This window comes from Bison bison, unplaced genomic scaffold (genome assembly GCF_000754665.1).
Source record: "Bison bison bison isolate TAMUID 2011002044 unplaced genomic scaffold, Bison_UMD1.0 scf7180017864490, whole genome shotgun sequence".
NCBI lineage: Eukaryota > Metazoa > Chordata > Mammalia > Artiodactyla > Bovidae > Bison > Bison bison.
In genome coordinates this window covers 8,967,669-8,987,281 of record NW_011495049.1, presented here as the reverse complement: position 1 = coordinate 8,987,281, position 19,613 = coordinate 8,967,669, and the positions used below count along the sequence as shown (strand labels likewise).

The 19,613-nt window shown below is 39.0% G+C and overlaps 2 protein-coding genes across 6 annotated transcripts in view; one reads left to right on the top strand and one right to left on the bottom strand.

The window, feature by feature from the left end:
• XRCC4 (X-ray repair complementing defective repair in Chinese hamster cells 4) overlaps positions 1-17,437 on the bottom strand; it is a 331,245-nt gene extending 313,808 nt beyond the window's left edge. For 4 of the 5 annotated variants that reach the window (XM_010863382.1, XM_010863379.1, XM_010863383.1 and 1 more), the window contains exon 1: positions 17,344-17,437. The gene's annotated coding sequence lies outside the window, so the exon portion shown is untranslated. The other variant, XM_010863380.1, reaches the window with a different exon arrangement.
• Positions 17,438-17,547: 110 nt separating this feature from the next.
• Positions 17,548-19,613, top strand: part of TMEM167A (transmembrane protein 167A) — a 48,252-nt gene continuing 46,186 nt past the window's right edge. The window contains exon 1 of the mRNA XM_010863377.1: positions 17,548-17,640. Within this exon, the coding sequence (XP_010861679.1) occupies positions 17,638-17,640 (3 nt within the window). The 5' untranslated portion in view covers positions 17,548-17,637. The remainder of the gene's footprint in view (positions 17,641-19,613) is intronic.

The following is a 19,613-nucleotide window of genomic DNA, read 5'->3' as shown; positions in this document are numbered from 1 at the left end:
GCGTGCTGCGATTCATGGAGTCACAAAGACTCAGACATGACTGAGTGACTGATCTGATCTGATAACTCCAAACTAAAGCCAGACACTAAAATAATCAATCTTTGAAAAATAATCTTGTATAAAACATTTTGTATCTTTCAGTAGGATATCTTGTTTGCTCACAAAACATGGACAAATAATGGCCATAACCAATTTTGGAGAACTGCTGTTATTTGAAAATGCTGCTCTATAGAGTCAGCAAAAACAAGACCAGGAGCTGACTGTGGCTCAGATCATGAACTCCTTATTGCCAAATTCAGAATTAAATTGAAGAAAGTAGGGAAAACAACTAGACCATTCAGGTATGACCTAAACCAAATCCCCTATGATTATACAATGGAATTGAGAAATAGATTTAAGGGACTAGATCTGATAGACTGCCTGATGAACTATGGACGGAGGTTCATGACATTGTATAGGAGACAGGGATCAAGACCATCCCCATGGAAAAGAAATGCAAAAAAGCAAAATGGCTGTCTGAGGAGGCCTTATAAATAGCTATGAAAAGAAGAGAAACCAAAAGCAAAGGAGAAAAGGAAAGATACAGCATCTGAATGCAGAGTTCCAAAGAATAGCAAGGAGAGATAAGAAAGCCTTCCTCAGCGATCAATGCAAAGAAATAGAGGAAAACAACAGAATGGGAAAGACTAGCGATCTCTTCAAGAAACTTAGAGATACCAAGGGAATATTTCATGCAAAGATGGGCTCGATAAAGGACAGAAATGGTATGGACCTAACAGAAGCAGAAGATTTTAAGAAGTGGTGGCAAGAATACAAAGGAGTATGGTACAAAAAAAGAGCTTCACGACCAAGATAATCACAATAGTGTGGTCACTCACGTAGACCAGACATCCTGGAACATGAAGTCAAGTGGGCCTTAGGAAGCATCACTACAAACAAAGCTAGTGGAGGTGATGGAATTCCAGCTGAGCTATTTCAAATCCTGAAAGATGATTCTGTGAAAGTGCTGCAGTCAATATGCCAGCAAATTTGGAAAACTCAGCAGTGGCCACAGGATTGGAAAAGGTCAGTTTTCATTCCAATCCCAAAGAAAGGCAATGCCAAAGAATGCTCAAAAGTAAAGTCACTCAGTCATGTTTGACTCTTTGCGACCCCATGGACTGTAGCCTACCAGGCTTCTCCATTCATGGGATTTTCTAGGCAAGAATACTGGAGCGGGTTACCATTTCCTTCTCCAGGAGATCTTCCCAACCCAGGGATTGAACCCGGGTCTCCCACATTGTAGGCAGATGCTTTACCATCTGAGCCACCAGGGAAGTCCAAGAATGCTCAAACTACCGCACAATTGCACTCATCTCACACGCTAGTAAAGTAATGCTCAAGATTCTCTAAGCCAGGCTTCAGCAATATGTGAACCGTGAACTTCCAGATGTTCAAGCTGGTTTTAGAAAAGGCAGAGGAACCAGAGATCAAATTGCCAACATCCACTGGATGATCAAAAAAGCAAGAAAGTTCCAGAAAAACATCTATTTCTGCTTTATTGACTATGCCAAAGCCTTTGACTGTGTGAATCACAATAAACTGTGGAAAATTCTGAAAGAAATGGGAATACCAGACCACCTGATCTGCCTCTTGAGAAACCTATATGCAGGTCAGGAAGCAACAGCTAGAACTGGACATGGAACAACAGACTGGTTCCAAATAGGGAAAGGAGTATGTCAAGGCTGTATATTGTTCCCCTGCTTATTTAACTTATATGCAGAGTACATCATGAGAAACGCTGGGCTGAAGAAGCACAAGCTGGAATCAAGATTGCCGGGAGAAATATCAATAACCTCAGATATGCAGATGATACCACCCTTATGACAGAAAGTGAAGAGGAACTAAAAAGCTTCTTGATGAAAGTGAAAGAGGGGAGTGAAAAAGTAGGCTTAAAACTCAACATTCAGAAAACGAAGATCATGGCATCCGGTCCCATCACTTCATGGGAATAGATGGGGAAACAGTGGAAATTGTGAGAGACTTTATTTTGGGGGGCTCCAAAATCACTGCAGATGGTGACTGCAGCCATGAAATTAAAAGACGCTTACACCTTGGAAGGAAAGTTATGACCACCTACACAGCATATTAAAAAACACAGCTATTACTTTGCCAACAAAAGTCTGTCAAGTCAAGGCTATGGTTTTTCCTGTGGTCATTATGGATGTGAGAGTTGGACTGTGAAGAAAGCTGAGCGCCAAAGAATTGATTCTTTTGAACTGTGGCGTTGGAGAAGACTCTTGAGAGTCCCTTGGACTGCAAGGAGGTCCAACCAGTCCATCCTAAAGATCAGTCCTGGGTGTTCATTGGAAGGACTAATGCTAAAGCTGAAACTCCAATACTCTGGCCACCTCATGTGAAGAGTTGACTCATTGGAAAAGACCCTGATGCTAGGAGGGATTAGGGGCAGGAGGAGAAGGGGATGACAGAGGATGAGATGGCTGGATGGCATCACCAACTCGATGGACATGAGTTTGTGTAAACTCAGGGAGTTGGTGATGGACAGGGAGGCCTGGCGTGCTGAGATTTCATGGGTTCGCAAAGAGTCAGACACGACTGAGCAACTGAACTGAACTGAACTGAATTTTTGGTTAAAGCTTGATTGGAAATTTTCTGTAATAGAGACATCTATTTAACTGATGGCAATAAGATTCAATCAAGTTAGGATATTTTAGGACATGAAGATCATAGAGAGTTAAGTGAAAACATTCAGTTCAGGTATATCTGGTTTAATATCTAATAATTTCTTCAACTCAGGAAAAAATAAAAGAGACTGGTAATAATCTGGGATCAAAAACTACTAGATAAACACGGAAAAATAAAGGTACATGTATAACTAATTATAATGTATGATACAGATAGAGCTTTACTAAATCATTCATTTCTCCTAAAAGCTCAAGCTATGGCACTGTCAGTGAGGAAACAAAATGAACTATGCTGGAAACTTAATATATATAGCCACAATCTTCAGAACCACTCTAAAATAAGAAAACTGAAATTCAGTAAGGAGTAGTAAAGATAGAAGTGCATTCAAAAACAAATCTATCCAACATACTGCCTAAAGGTTGTCTCCACCCTAGACAGCCTCTTTATAAGTCTTATACTTAGCTTACTTCCTGGCTCTCAGCCTTTCTCTGAATTTAATCCCTTTATAACTATCAAGGTACTGAACTGTTTTTTAACCTATGAACAAGTTATCACAATACATTAACACAACTCTAAATCATCAGGTGACATGTAACCCAAAATATCCCGTGAATAGACTCCAAAAGTAGAGGCAAAGTTTTTTATACAACCTTATTATACCTTCTCCACAAATAACTGCTTTATTTTAGATTATTCTAACTTGGACTGCAAGGAGATCCAACCAGTCCATTCTGAAGGAGATCAGCCCTGGGATTTCTTTGGAAGGAATGATGCTAAAGCTGAAACTCCAGTACTCTGGCCACCTCATGCGAAGACTTGACTCATTGGAAAAGACTCTGATGCTGGGAGGGATTGGGAGCAGGAGGAGAAGGGGACGACAGAGGATGAGATGGCTGGATGGCATCACTGACTCAATGGACATGAGTCTCAGTGAACTCCGGGAGTTGGTGATGGACAGGGAGGCCTGGCATGCTGCAATTCATGGGGTCGCAAAGAGTCGGACACGACTGAGCGACTGATCTGATCTGATCTGAACAACAAACAATTTTCACAGAGAGCCAATCCTTCTACTAATGAGAACTCATGAAATTCTAAAGGAAAACATTCTTTGAGAAAACATGTATGGCTCAAAACAAGAACTCCTAGCATAAGTTGTTTTAAAATTAAAGAAATGATGAGTTACTAAGTAATGACAAATGTATGGCCAGTAAACATGTCTGTGTGTGTGTGTATTCCCCACATTCTGACTTCTTTTATTTCCTAATACAAGTTTTGTCCCAAAGCCAAACTTACTGTATATTGAGATATAAACAAAAAGAACTCATAACCCACTGGCTTAACCAAAGCAAAAATAATTCATACCCCATTGGTTTCCATGGTAAAAGCTTTTACTCTCTACACAGCACTACCGATGATATACTCATGCTAAAATAAAAACAGAAAACAAAAAAACACTACATCATAAATAAAACCAAACCTTCAATTAACACAAAACACAAAGGGTGCGCAAACATGTAAAATGTCACTCAAGCAATGCAATCAGCAAAATCTACATTGTGGGACACTTCATGGGGCAACCGACCCAGATTCTTTCAACAAACTTCAATGCAAAAGCAGGGTAGTGTTGGACTATCTAAGAAAGACTTAAAAGCCATAAGTAAGTGCAATTTAAAGACCTTATTTAAATCATGACTCAACCAACAATCAAAATTTATGAAGCAGTAATCTGAGAAATTTAAGGACAGATTAGGCACTTGATAACAACAGGGAAACATTGTTAATTTTCTATGGTATATTAATAGAATTGTGGTTATGTTTCTCCAGTTTCTTTACTTTTTAAAGATACATGTTAGAATATTTACAGACGAAATGATATGATGTGTGGGATTTGTTTAAAAATAATTTAGAAGAGTAAAATTTGAGTAAGATAAAAATGAAACAAGATGGGCTTTGAGCTGATAATTGTTATCAGTTCAGTTCCGTTGCTCAGTCCTGTCTGACTTTTCCGACCCCATGAACTGCAGCACGCCTGGTCTCCCTGTCAAACACCAACTCCCGGAGTCCACCCAAACTCATGTTCATTAAGTCAGTGATGTCATCCAACTATCTCATCCTCTGTCGGCCCCTTGTCCTCCTGCCCTCAATCTTTCCCAGCATCAGAGTCTTTACAAATGAGTCAGCCCTTTGCATCAGGTGGCCAAAGTATTGGAGTTTCAGCTTCAACATCAGTCCTTCCAATGAACACCCAGGACTGATCTCCCTTAGGATGAACTGGTTGGTTCTCCTTGCAATTCAAGGGACCATCAAGAGTCTTCTCCAACACCACAGTTCAAAAGCATCAATTCTTCGCTGCAAAGCTTTCTTTATAGTCCAACTCTCACATACATACATGACTACTGGAAAAACCACAGCCTTGACTAGACAGACCTTTGTTGGAGAAGTAATGTCTCTGCTTTTTAATATGATGTCTAGGTTGGTCATAACTTCCATCCAAAGAGTAAGCATCTTTTTATTTCATGGCTGCAATCACCATCTGCAGTGATTTTGGAGCCCCAAAAAATAAAGTCTCTCACAGTTTCCACTCTTTCCCCACCTACCTGCCATGAAGTGATGGGATCAGAGGCCATGATCTTCGTTTTCCGAATACTGAACTTTAACCAACTTTTTCACTCTCTTCTTTCACTTTCATCAAAAGGCTCTTTAGTTCTTCTTCACTTTCTGCCATAAGGGTGGTGTCATCTGCATATCTGAAGTTATTGGTATTTCTCCCAGCAATCTTGACTCCAGCTTGTGCTTCTTCAGCCCAGTGTTTTTCATGATGTACTCTGCATATAAGTTAAATAAGCAGGGTGACAATATACAGCCTTGACGTACTCCATTTCCTATCTGGAACCAGTCTGTTGTTCCATGTTCAGTTCTAACTGTTGCTTCCTGACCTGCATACAGGTTTCTCAGGAGGCAGGTCAGGTGGTCTGGTATTCCTATCTCTTGAAGAATGCTCCACAGTTTGTTGTGGTCTACACAGTCAAAGGCTTTAGTGTAATCAATGAAGCAGAAATAGATATTTTTCTGGAACTCTCTTGCTTTTTCCATGATCCAGCACATGTTGGCGATTTGATCTCTGGTTCCTCTGCCTTTTCTAAAACCAGCTTGAACATCAGGAAGTTCACGGTTCACATATTGCTGAAGCCTGGCTTGGAGAATTTTGAGCGTGATTTTACTAGCTTGTGAGATGAGTGCAATTGTGTGGTAGTTTGAGCATTCTTTGGCATTGCCTTTCTTTGGGATTGGAATGAAAACTGACCTTTTCCAATCCTGTGGTCACTGCTGAGTTTTCCAAATTTGCTGGCATATTGAGTGCAGCACTTTCACAGCATCACCTTTTAGGATTTGAAATAGCTCAACTGGAATTCCATCACCTCCACTAGCATTGTTTGTAGTGATGCTTCCTAAGGCCCACTTGACTTCACGTTCCAGGATGTGTGGCTCTAGGTGAGTGACCAGACCATCGTAACTAAAAGGGTCATGAAGACCTTTTCTGTACACTTCTTCTGTGTATTCTTGGTACCACTTCTTAATATCTTCTGCTTCTGTCAGGTCCATACCATTTCTGTCCTTTATCGAGCCCGTCTTTGCATGAAATGTTTCATTGGTATCTCTAATTTTCTTGAAGAGATCTCTAGTCTTTCCCATTCTATTGTTTTCCTCTTTTATTTTGCACTGATCCTTGCTATTCTTTGTAAGACTGCATTCAAATGGGTATATCTTTCCTTTAATCCTTTGCTTTTGACTTCTCTTCTTTTCACAGCTATTTGTAAGGCCTCCTTAGACAGCCATTTTGCTTTTTTGCACTTTTTCCTGGGGATGGTCTTGATTCCTGTCTCCTGTACAATGTCATGAACCTCTGTCCATAGTTAATCAGGCACTCTGTCTATCAGATCTAGTCCCTTAAATCTATTTCTCACTTCCACTGTATAATCATAAGGGATTTGATTTAGGTCATACCCGAATGGTTTAGTGGGTTTCCCCACTTTCTTCAATTTAAGTCTGAATTTGGCAATAAGAAGTTCATCATCTGAGCCACAGTTGGTTCCCGGTCTTGTTTTTGCTGACTGTATAGAGCTTGTCTGTCTTTGGCTGCAAAGAATATAATCAATCTGATTTCAGTGTTGACCATCTGGTGATATACATGTATAAAGTCTTCTCTTGTGTTGTTGGAAGAGGGTGTTTGCTATGACCAATGTGTTCTCTGTGCAAAACTCTATTAGCCTTTGTCCTGCTTCATTCTGTACTCCAAGGCCAAATTTGCCTGTTACTCCAGGTTTTTCCTGACTTCCTACCTTTGCATTCCAGTCCCCTATAACGAAAAGGACATCTTTATTGGCTGTTAGTTCTAATAGGTCTTATATGATATAATACTGGAGATTAGCGGAGAATAACTTCAATATGGAGAAATAACTCCCAATATGATACTGGAGATCAATGCAGAAATAACTTCAGAAAGAATGAAGGGATGGTGCCAAAGCAAAAACAACACGCACTTGCGATATGACTGGTGATGGAAGCAAGGTCCGATGCCATTAAGAGCAATACTGCATAGGAACCTGGAATGTAAGGTCCATGAATCAAGGCAAACTGGAAGTGGTTAAACAGGAGATGGCAAGAGTGTACGTCGACATTCTAGGAATCAGAGAACTAAAATGGACTGGAATGGGTGAATTTAACTCAGATGGCCATTTTATCTACTACTGTGGGCTGGAATCTCTTGGAATAGCCATCATAGTCAACAAAAGAGTCCAAAATGCAGTACTTGGATGCAATCTCAAAAACGACAGAATGATCTCTGTGCATTTCCAAGGCAAACCATTCAATATCACTGTAACCCAAGTCTATGCCTCGTCCAGTAACGCTGAAGAAGCTGAACTTGAACAATTCTATGAAGACCTACAAGAACTTTTAGAACTAACACCCAAAAAAGATGTCCTTTTCATTATAGGGGACTGGAATGCAAAAAAATTCTTGTGCTAGATAATGGGAAATCATTATTCTCTTCTTTTACATATGTTTGATATTTCCCATAATAAAATGTGTACAAAGAAAAATGGTTTCAATAAGTCTTCTTTGACCATCAGGATAATTATCTGTTACAGGATACTTTTGTAAAAGGAAAAAGTCATCTATTAGAAATACATTCTTAAATATATAATCAATACTTCAAAATTTAGGAGCCTAACTAAATAAGTATTAAATTCACTAATGGTTACAGAAAATACTTCTATCTGATAAACATTACACCAGGGACACCGATGCATTGGTGAATTTTACAACAATGAAACAAATATATTAATATTAAGGATAAAATTTTTTTGAATTATAGATTGAAAAGCTGGTAATCAAAATAGCTAAAATTATTTCAAAATTTATTAGCTATACACTAATAACTTGGTCTTAAGGCCAAAATGTGAAAAAATTAATTGAAAAAATATTCAATATATGAGCCAATGTATATTCAAAGACTGCACAGAATATCCACAATAAAGAAATCAGAAGTAATAATCGTACTGCAACTTTCCAAAATTTTTCATCCTATGACACATCATTAGACTTTTGACATCAGAATTTTTTTATCTAACCAATATGAGTCAAATACCTATTATACATAATCAATAAGCAATTCTAACTCAAATGGCTGAATTAATTTACTCTATACCAATTTGAATGATGTTAGTTTACACTGATACTTTTCCTTCTTCGTTTCCAACTGAAGAGTTCTGTATTGTTAGGTATAGCTAAACATTTATCAGAAAATGCCATCAGTGTCTGGTCCATGCCCTACCCAATTCAGGTTAAAAGTGTTCATTTATCCAACATTTAGAGAGAATTTGGTGGTTTGCATTACTCAATACAGACTCCCTACTCATAGCAACAAATCCTTGAGTGCCACACACCCCCACCTCCACTGTTCTCATCCACAGGGTACGAGCAAGTTGACTTTAATCCCAAACTGCAGTAGAATACATATCTGGACTAAACCAACATTACATTTGAATCTCCAGGAAGTGATTCAAAGATGAGTACATGATTCAAGTTAGGACAACTAAAACCTGTAAGGCTCAATGTCAAGACTTTTATTTGCATCTAAAGCATAGAGTTTCTTCTGTACCAGATTTGATGTTATGAGGCTGTACAACTGGAAATGTTTAGAACAAAATGAAGAAAGCAGAAAGTAGAACTGAGGGGTGGCCAGCAGCTCAGATCTAATTACGGCAGCTACAGAATCTAGATCTAATTGTGAATGTTTTAGGTATGAGGCCAAGAAATTCCTTTTTGCTTAAGCTATCTTGTGTCAGGCTTTGGAATCAGACATTTCAAGATGAATCCTCACTGTTACTCATTGGTTATGTGGATCTCAATTATCTTAAAGTATGTGCAAAGTAAGTTGTAAGTAAGCAAACGTATATATTCCATCAATGATGTGTGTACCACACTTCAGGAAACACTCTATTGAACTCATAATATTCAACATCAAACAAGAAGTTTTACATTTTCAACTTAATATGCTTCCATTCTTATCAAATCCAAAACACATGTCATTTCGAAAACACTGGGACTTCATTGTCACCACATAATAAATAACCAGTAACAGGTGGTTCAAAAAGACAATTAGCAAATATTTTGTATAAGGCACTAAGATTCTAAAAAAACAATCATAATGTGTCTACTCAAACCAAAAGTACAAGTCTTGGTTACAGGGCAAAAAATGTTTCCCAAGTTTTAAAAATCACTAATTAACAATTCTAATGTTTTCTCCTAAAAACTCAAGATCTTACCTCAAAATAATGGCAATGCCTCTCTGAAAGAGATATTCAGTCAATTTAAATTTTAAAATGTGTTTTTCACTTCTATCTTTAATATACTGAACACATTAAAAGTTTTTTTATGATCCTCTAAGCAAATCTGTTTTTCCATGTTTATCAAGTTGTTTACAGACACAAATGTAGCTTTTGCAAGAATATATGATTTCAATTATACTCAGCATTCCCTGTTCACAATATAACATTCAGTTCAGTTCAGTCACTCGGTCATCTCCGACTCTTTGCAACCCCATGGACCTCAGCACGCCAGGGCTCCCTGTCCATCACCAACTCCCGAGTTTACCCAAACTCATGTCCATTGAGTCGGAGATTCTACCCAACCATCTCAACCTCTGTTGTTCCCTTCTCCTCCTGCCTTCAATCTTTCCCAACATCAAGGTATTTTCAAATAAGTCAGGTCTTTGCGTCAGGTGGCCAAAGTACTGGAGTTTCAGCTTCAACATCAGTCCTTCCAATGAACACCCAGGACTGATCTCCCTTAGGATGGACTGGTTGGATCTCCTTGCAGGCCAAGGGACTCTCAAGAGTCTTCTCCAACACCACAATTCAAAAGCGTCAATTCTTTGGCACTCAGCTTTCATTATAGTCCAACTCTCACATCCATACATGACTACTGGAAAAACCATAGCCTTGACTAAATGGACCTCTGTTGGTAAAGTAATATCCCTGCTTTTTAATATGCTGTCTAGGTTGGTCATAACTTTTCTTTCAAAGAGTAAGCGTCTTTTAATTTGATAGCTGCAGTCACCATCTGCAGTTATTTTAGAGCCCCCAAAAATAAAGTCAGCCATGGTTTCCACTGTTTCTCCATCTATTTGCCATGAAGTGATGGGACCGGATGCCATGATCTTCGTTTTCTGAATGCTGAGCTTTAAGCCAACTTTTTCACTCTCTTTCACTTTCATCAAGGGGCTCTTTAGTTCCTCTTCACTTTCTGCCAGAAGGGTGGTGTCATCTGCATATCTGAGGTTATTGATATTTCTCCCGGCAATCTTGTTTCCAGCTTGTGCTTCATCCAGCCCAGCATTTCTCCTGATGTACTCTGCACATAAGTTAAATAATCAGGGTGACAATATACAGCCTTGATGTACTCCTTTTCCTATTTGGAACCAGTCTGTTGTTCCATGTCCAGTTCTATACTGTTGCTTCCTAACCTGCATACAGGTTTCTCAAGAGGCAGGTCAGGTGGTCTGGTATTCCCATCTCTTTCAGGATTTTCCAGTTTATTGTGATCTACGCAGTCAAAGGCTATGGCATAGTCAATAAAGCAGAAATAGATGTTTTTCTGGAACTCTCTTGCTTTTTCCATGATCCAGCACATGTTGGCAATTTGATCTGTGGTTCCTCTGCCTTTTCTAAAACCAGCTTGAACATTTGGAAGTTCGTGGTTCACATATTGCTGAAGCCTAGCTTGGAGAATTTTGAGCGTTACTTTACTAGCGTGTGAGATGAGTGCAATAGTGCGGTAGTCTGAGCATTCTTTGGCATTGCCTTTCTTTGGGACTGCAATGAAAACTGACCTTTTCCAGTCCTGTGGCCACTGCTCAGTTTTCCAAATTTGCTGGCATATTGACTGCAGCATTTTCATAGCATCTTTTAGGATTTGAAATAACTCAACTAGAATTCCATCACCTCCACTAGCTTTGTTCGTAGTGATGCTTCCTAAGGCCCACTTGACTTCACATTCCAGGATGTCTGGCTCTAGGTGAGTGATCACACCATTGTGATTATCTGGGTCGTGAAGATCTTTTTTGTACAGTTCTGTGAATTCTTGCCACCTCTTCTTAAAATCTTCTGCTTCTGTTAGGTCCATACCATTTCTGTCCTTTATTGAGCCTATCTTTGCATGAAATGTTCCCTTGGTATTTCTAATTTTCTTGAAGAGATCTCTAGTCTTTCTCATTCTATTGTTTTCCTCTACTTCTTCACACTGATCATTGAGAAAGGCTTTCTTATCTCTCCTTGCTATTCTTTGGAACTCTGCATTCAAATGGGTGTATCTTTCTTTTTCTCCTTTGCTTTTTGCTTCTCTTTTTACAGCTATTTGTAAGGCCTCCTCAGACAGCCATTTTGCCTTTTTGCATTGCTTTTTCTTGGGGATGGTCTTGCTCCCTGTTTCCTGTACAGTGTCACAAACCTCCGTGACATTATGTTGTAATGTAATATAAACATTACAATATGGTAACATAATTAGATTACTGTATAAAAGCTATCAATCTTCACTATCAGAAATGAGAAATGATGAGAGGACCAGTCCCAATAGCCATGGTTCATGCTTTTCTAGGACTGTTTGGACTATTATTATTCTAAGAATGCTAAGTTTAACCTTCTAGAAATCTGTAAAACAGATGCAAGGTTGTTTGTGTGGTTCCAGCGACTTGAAATAAAGGTTTCAAGCAACTATTTTTCATTAAATACTCTTGTTAAGTTACAGTGAATCTCACATGGGAATTAACAGTGGTGATCTATGATACTCAACCAAACATATTTAGTCGCTCATTACCCTATACATTTTCTTCTGAGACATAGTTGCCATATAATAATCAGGATAAATTTCCTCATTACAGTTAAACTTCAGAAACTTATATTTTCTCTACTGCTAAATTCTCAGAGCACAAACTTTTGGTTCCCAAAAGTAATGTTGTGATTTGAGCCAACTTCTTTAAGAAAAATGCTCTAAATGAAGAAGTCAGTTCCTAAGTACATTAAGGCAAGATTTTTTAAATTCAATTTAGAGATGAGTATCATAGCACAACTAATTTACAAAATTATAAATTTCAACCAAGCATGCTGTAATTTAGAAAAAAAGACTTAAGTCAAACACATATATGGAACTATATTAATACACTATATTATACAAGCATCCACCTACAAATTACCAAAAAAAGAATCAATAAATTTTTTAAATTCAACTTTTGAAGTGCCCTAAAGTTTAGACAGATGTTATCCTATTTTCTCCGAGATCTTCTCTGAGCAGCTGTTCATTTGGACATGATCCTTATTTATTGATATACTCTGTCCAACGCTAGGGTCATATTTCTTAAACAGGAACTTGGCAACTTCCAGATTCTATGGTAAATATTGACATGTCTCAGCACATCAATATTTATACTATCAGGACACTTTGATGAGTCTCTTCACAATGGCCGCATCTTATGTCTTGGCAGCCACTTGTTTCTGCCAATTGAGAAAGACTTTTCTTTATTCAATAAAATTCTCATTAACTGTTCTTACAAAATTACAAGTAAGCTAATAGCATCCTCTCACACAAAGACCAGATTGAAGTCCTTGCTTATTTCAACATTTTGGTCACTGTTGCAGGGTTAGCAAAGCTCAGAGAAACAAGGCACAAATTCAGAAGTGTACTCCAAGTAACACTTGTTTTGACTCTTAATTCTAAGCTTAATCATTATTTTCAATCCCATTGCTAAGGGTGAAAGCACTGAAGTGTTTTCAGAATTTATAGAATTAAATTATTTCCCTTTTCGTTAGTCCTAAAAGCTCGACAAATTTATAAAAGACTGGTTTACAGACTGTAAAAATGATGACAATATTCAGAGAGCAGTTAAAATCCGGAATGCCTGCCATAAAAGGTAGTTGGAAAGTCTGGCTCATTATCTAGAATTAAACAGTGTTTTATATGCAAAATTAGTGCACCTAATTTTTGTGCCAAGTATCAGAAATCATGTTAACAAACCAACCATTATTAATCATAAGAACAAACTCCCATACCACTGGGAGAAAATCTTTGTAAACTGTTGTAAATACCCTGGGATTTCCCAGTGGCACAAAGGCAAAAGTTTAATTTAAAGCTATTGGCAATACTGGTATCTAGCAAAAGCATGAATGCCTCATCAACCATTTGGAATTCTAACATGGTTTTTCCTTTTGGGCAACAGAAGTCTCAATAGTGTTTTTCTTCTATAAAGAGCCCAATTTCATCAATATTAAAAATTTGCTGACTATAACAACCCTCTGTTCACTAATTTCAGCCCGTGTTTTAGAAAAAGTCACAACTAACTTTCTCACCAGTACTGGCAGCTTCACAAAGGACAAGGAGCATATTGCCCAGAGCGATAAAATGCATTAACTAAAAACCTCCTACTAATATAAGAAGAATTGTCTTGAAGACAGTTACCTTTTTCCTTGAAAACGAGGTATTGCAAATAAAGCACTGACTTATACTTCATAAAACTCAGATTGAAATCAAAACTCCTAGCTGAGTAATTTTGGTCATGCCATTAATGCATTAAAATATTCACTGACTACATTCTTTGTACCAGGCTTTAAACATCTCAAAGATGAGTAAAACATATTCCCAGCTATCTGATGAGACAGAAACACCCACAGAGGATTATTATGCAAGCTTGTAAAATACAGAGGCAAGATGGGAGCTCCTCTGAAATGTAGCACATTAACCAGTCTGAAATTTCAGAAGAAGCTTCCTTGAGTTATATCTGATATACAATTTAGAAGTTGGAAAAGGTTTAGGAGTGAAAGGAAAAAAGATAAGAAAACACATTCTAGGAAGAAGCAGCTACATGAGCAAACGCTTGGAGGCAAGAAATAGCATGATAAACAGAAATGAAAATTCAGTTTCAGACTTACACTAACAAGAGCATTTGGGGGAATCATAGGCACTGTGCTGAAGGGATCTCAAGAAAGAAGAGTAAAAGAGAAGTTGGAACTTGGAGCACAGAAAACTCTTGAAGGGATTCTTGCTCAGAAGAACAAATAAATGGCATTGGAATCAGAGACAGATTAAGAGAAGCACTTCTTAAGGTGAAAAAAATAACATGCAGGTCAATCAAAAGTTTTGTGGGTCTTAATCTAAGAGCCATGGGGAAAGAGAATTTTTAAAAAAGGAGAAAATGAACACTAAATAACAAAGGACTTCAACCTCTGACTATGGAGACTAGTTGAGGATCAAAGAAAACAACAAATTAAGTAAAATTATTATTTTTTTTACTATATTGAATGAGAAAAAAGTCAGATAAAAGGAAATGATCAACACCATCAATACTAGAGACAAGTAAAAAAGGACGGGAGAAAGCAATCTGGTACTAAAAGTAGTACCAATTCAATTTTTTAAACTTTTAATTTAAAAAACCATTCATTGAGTGCTTAACATTCAGGTCAACTGGCCCTCCTTCATTATCCCTCCCTTTAAAAGGTTTTTATTTTAGTGAACAAAGAAAGCCAGATACAAAACATGCAAGCCTTATAGAGTGCTTGAAAGTGAAAGTTGCTCAGTCCTGTCCAGCTCTTTGCCACCCCATGGACTAAATGGTCCACGGAATTCTCCAGGCCAGAATACTGGAGTAGTGGGGAGCTATTCCCTTCTCCACGGGATCTTCCCAACCCATGGATCAAACCCAGGTCTCCCACATTGCAAGCAGATTCTTTACCAGCTCAGCCACCAAGGAAGCCTAAGAATATTGAAGAGGGTGGCCTATCCCTTCTCCAGGGGATCTTCCTGACCCAGGAATTAAACCAGGGTCTCCTACATTGCAGGCAGATTCTTTATCAGATGAGCTACCAGGGAAGCCCACTGAGTGCTTGCTGCTGCTGCTGCTAAGTCGCTTCAGTCATTGTCTAACTCTGTGCGACCCCATAGATGGCAGCCTACCAGGCTCCTCCAACCCTGGGATTCTCCAGGCAAGAACACTGGAGTGGGTTGCCATTTCCTTCTACAACACATGAAAGTGAAAAGTAAAAGTGAAGTCACTCAGTCCTGTCAGACTCTTCGCAACCCCATGGACTCCAACCTACCAGGATCCTCTGTCCATGGGATTTTCCAGGCAAGAGTACTGGAGTGGGGCGCCATTGCCTTCTCCATTGAGTGCTTAGTGCAGGTCAAATACCCGACAATACTAGGGAAGTCCATGCATTCTTTGCATAGAAAAACATAAATATGTACTATTTTTACATATAATAGTATGTAAAGTATATAAAGGATAATAGTATTCCTTACTGAACCTAAGAAATCAAAGTTGAAAATGCTCTTCTAGATGCAGGAGAGACAATAATTTTTGAAGAAGGAAATTATAAGAATCAGATTTCACTTTTAGTGTGTAAGAAAATGATCCAAGATAGTCTGAAATAAGATTCCATACCAGAGTTGCTAGAAAAGAGACTTTTGAAATAGCAATGTAAGACAGTGCTTAAATTAGTTCACTGGCAGTGAAGCCAAGAGCAGGGAGTTTATGTGCTTAATGACCATGTATCTCAACTACCACCTCCTTAGGGATCTTGCCAAGAGATCGTGTCAGATTAACTTTGTTGTGTTACATGAAAAACTTTATATATAAATGTATGTTCAGTCTTATCTGTTGCTATTTGGCTTCCTCTGTGGGTAACTTTAAAATAACTGGCATTGTTCTTCCCTATTTTGAAGCTGAAGTACATAAGAGCCTATAGTCTAAAATTAATTAAAATGCATAAATACAGTAAATCAACTGTGATTTTTAAAAACTTCAATTTCCTGATGCACTTCAGCTATTACATATAACCCTCAAAGTATCCATGTAAATGAAGACAATCTACATGACATCAAGATGTCTGCAGACACATTTACTACTGTGGAAACCAAGCTTGATGAGTTGCACAACATAATTTCCATAACCAAGCCAAGATTATTTAATTTGAATGGTAAGACTTAAAAAATAAATTGTAAAGCAATCACAAGACAAAGCATTACAGCTTGTTTTTTGATAAGACAAGGGTACAGTATATTTTTATACATTTCTTATTCCCCTCTTCCCCATGCCCATTAAATTTCTGGAAAGAACAGGCCATCTTTATCCCTCTGCAGCAGTCTCATGATGGTATGAATAAAAGCTCAGTTAAGTACTTGCTAAATTTGTGTACTTAACCAATTCTTGACAATTCAGTAGATTCGAACAAAAAGTTAGTAATGGTTAAAAAAAAAAAAAGAAAAGAAAAAAACTTGGTGGGCAGTAGCCAACAATACAATCACAGATAGTAGAAACCCAAATACTCTAATCACTGTGTTGCCCTAAATATAGAAGGGTCACATAGTTTGGCCAAGAAAAGCACATAAATCAATGCATTATATGAGCTTCCTTTTCCTGTTTCTCTCAATCCACTTTGAGTCAAAGTATTAAAAAAACTGATAATATTCTAAAAAGAATCTGGGGAGAGGGAATAGAACCTTATCTAATGGGATTGTTAAAATTAGAGAAAGTTAAATAATAATACTGATTAAAAGAAAAAGTTGGTATATGTCTTGCAGGTGGACCATTTCTCTAAAGCACCTAATCAATTACTTAATTCAGGAAGGGCAGCTCCTTTCCATTTGTTCCCACAGAAAGTTCTTTCCTGACTCCTATCGGCACCTTTCAGCCTCAGATCGAACCCACTGACAATCTACAAAACGCTGGGAATTAGAAGAGAATGCCAATATTAGAAAAATGATCAAACACCTTCTCAACACAACCCTCTGAATTCAAGTGTCCTCCTAATCCCACAGCTTTACAGGGCATTTCAAAGGCGCTTTACACAAAGAATCCCGCAGGTGCAAAGGGAGAAACTGAAAAGGGAGCCCAGGAGACGCACGACCTGATGGTAACGCCAGAAAACTCAGGTGTTCCCGAGAGTTTACAAACAGAAGGGCCAGAAGCTTACACATCGAGGGGAGTCTACGCCGGAAAAAAAGTGAGCGCTGAGGAGTTCTAGAGAAGTAAAGAAAAAAAAATAATAATAACAATAACTGGACCACCGACTACTATTAAAAGAGTCAGTCGCCACTTCCGGACCCTACCTCTCAGTAATTCCACTTCCGGCCTTCTCCAAAAGGCCCGCTCCCACAGGCGGACATCCAGCACCCAATGAGAGTGTCACCTACTTCCGCGGGGGCTGAATGACGTCATTTAGGTCCCGTCCTTTCCGGTAGAGAGGAGCCTATCGTAGAGCCCGAGACCCGCGCCTCAGAAGGAGGTACCCTGACAGGCCCAACCAGACCGCGGGAAGGGGAGAGAAAGGCAAGCCGGCCGTGCACGCCTCTTCCGCCCTGGGCCCGGAAGGGTGATGTGGCTGGGGCTTCGCCGGCCTCACTATGGTAAGAACCGGGGCTTTGGGGTCGCGACTGAGGTTTGTGCAGGGGCTGCGAGCCAGTAGTAGGGTTGGAGGGTTGAGTGGCAGTCCCCGGCCGGGGAACCCTGTCACTAACTTGACTCTCCCGGGGCTCAGAGGGAGAGATGGGCCCGGGAGCCCTGTAGCCCCTACACGTCCAAACTGGGACAACCAGAGCCGACAGCCCAAGAAAGAACCTCAGGGCCGCAGAGTCCCCCCTCACACGCAGAGGCTACTTTAATGACTTGTTTCAAAGAAATGCGCTGGTTTGGCTTAACCCGTCGTTACTTACTCTTTGTGGTCATTTTCAGGCTTTAGAGCTGCCGGGTTTGCGCTCTTGTTGTTTTGCGGTTTGTTATCTCATTGCGGACCTAAGCCAGGTGTTTCATTGTTGTCAAACAAACCCCAAACACCCCACCTTAATTTTCACTTGTCGAATTAATTGGCCTTTTAGGTCTCCCCAGCTCCATTCTTTCAACTCTAAAGATGCTACTTTATAAGCTGTGTTTTAATGATCGGAGTTGTCTGTAGAGGTGGCTTTTCTAGAAGCTTACTGTGCTTGGAGTGGTGTTTGGCCTCCGGTCTTCCTCCCCTTCCATACACTATTAAGATTTCTTGTGTTATTTTGTCTTATTGCAGATTCCTTTAATAGTTTGGGCCTCTTAGAGAAGCTTGAAATAAGCCACAGAAGTTCACAAGAGAAATGTTTACTTCTCCAAGCTGAGAAAAATACATAAAACCAACATGGACAGAGGACAGATGAAATAATCAGTAGTAATAGCAAAGATCTGCAGGCATTTCACCTTTGTCACGGTAAATGCTAACAACCTCTACACCAGGCCTTGGCCATGAATTTATGAGGTCTGTGTGCCAGACTTCATAAAAGGTTCATGCCTTTTATTGTAGTATCAAAAGCAGCCATGACAAAAGCTTTTCTACAGGGAAAAGTTGCTGAGCTTGTGTTCCCAGAAGTTCCTGCAGAATCCCATACAGCACAAAACCCTTAGACTTTTAATCGAAAACTCATTAATTGTTGTTTACTTTGTGCCAGCTTTGGTTATAGCTGGACCATAAGTCACAGTCTTTTCCCTGGAGAAGTTCACAATGTATAGAGGGGATGACATTGGCAGATTATTCCTTCCTTGGCCGAAGATACTCTCCAGTTCCAAAATTGAGCTGTCACGTGAAAGGACACAAGTGGATAGACTTGTGTCCTGAGTGAGCCGTTATTTAACTTAGAAAATGTGGTTCATTTGGCAATCCAAAAAGAGTAGCGAGACTGTTACTCTTAATTCTTGCATATATCCTCCTTGAGGCTGAAATTGGATTACTCATAGTACAAGCAGAGATAGATTCTTCTTTTTGTCTTATATTCTATTTAGAAGCAAGACATATACCATTTAAGATTAACAGTATTTGAACCATCTGGCCATACTGGTTTATTCAGAGAAACAATAATAACTCTCATTTATTAGCTATTGCTGTGTGCCAGGGTGCATTTGAAAAATCAACTTAAAAGTATTGTCTCATTTCGAAACTTCTGAGTAGATGTTTACAGGCAAAGGAAGTCAGGCATGTCAAAAGTCTTCATGCCATTGTTAATGAAAAGAACATAACTGAAAATCAAATATGTCTTAGTGGTTTGTTGCTCTCAAATATAATATGCCAATCGGATGTGGGTAGAAAATAGAAATAACTGCCAGGTAATTAATGTTTTCATTCTTGCTCTGTTCCTGTGAGCTTAAGATGTCAGTATTTCAGAAGAAGTACATTGTAGTTGGAAGAGTTACACAGTGAGGTTTCTTTTTGAGTTTGTACCTAAACTTGGTATATTTGCAAGGTAGCCTAGTGATAATGAGATGGTTAAATAGCACCACTGATTCGGTGGACATGAATTTGAGCAAACTCTGGGAGATAGCGAAGGACGAGGAAGCCTGGCCTGCTGCAGCTCAGAGACAT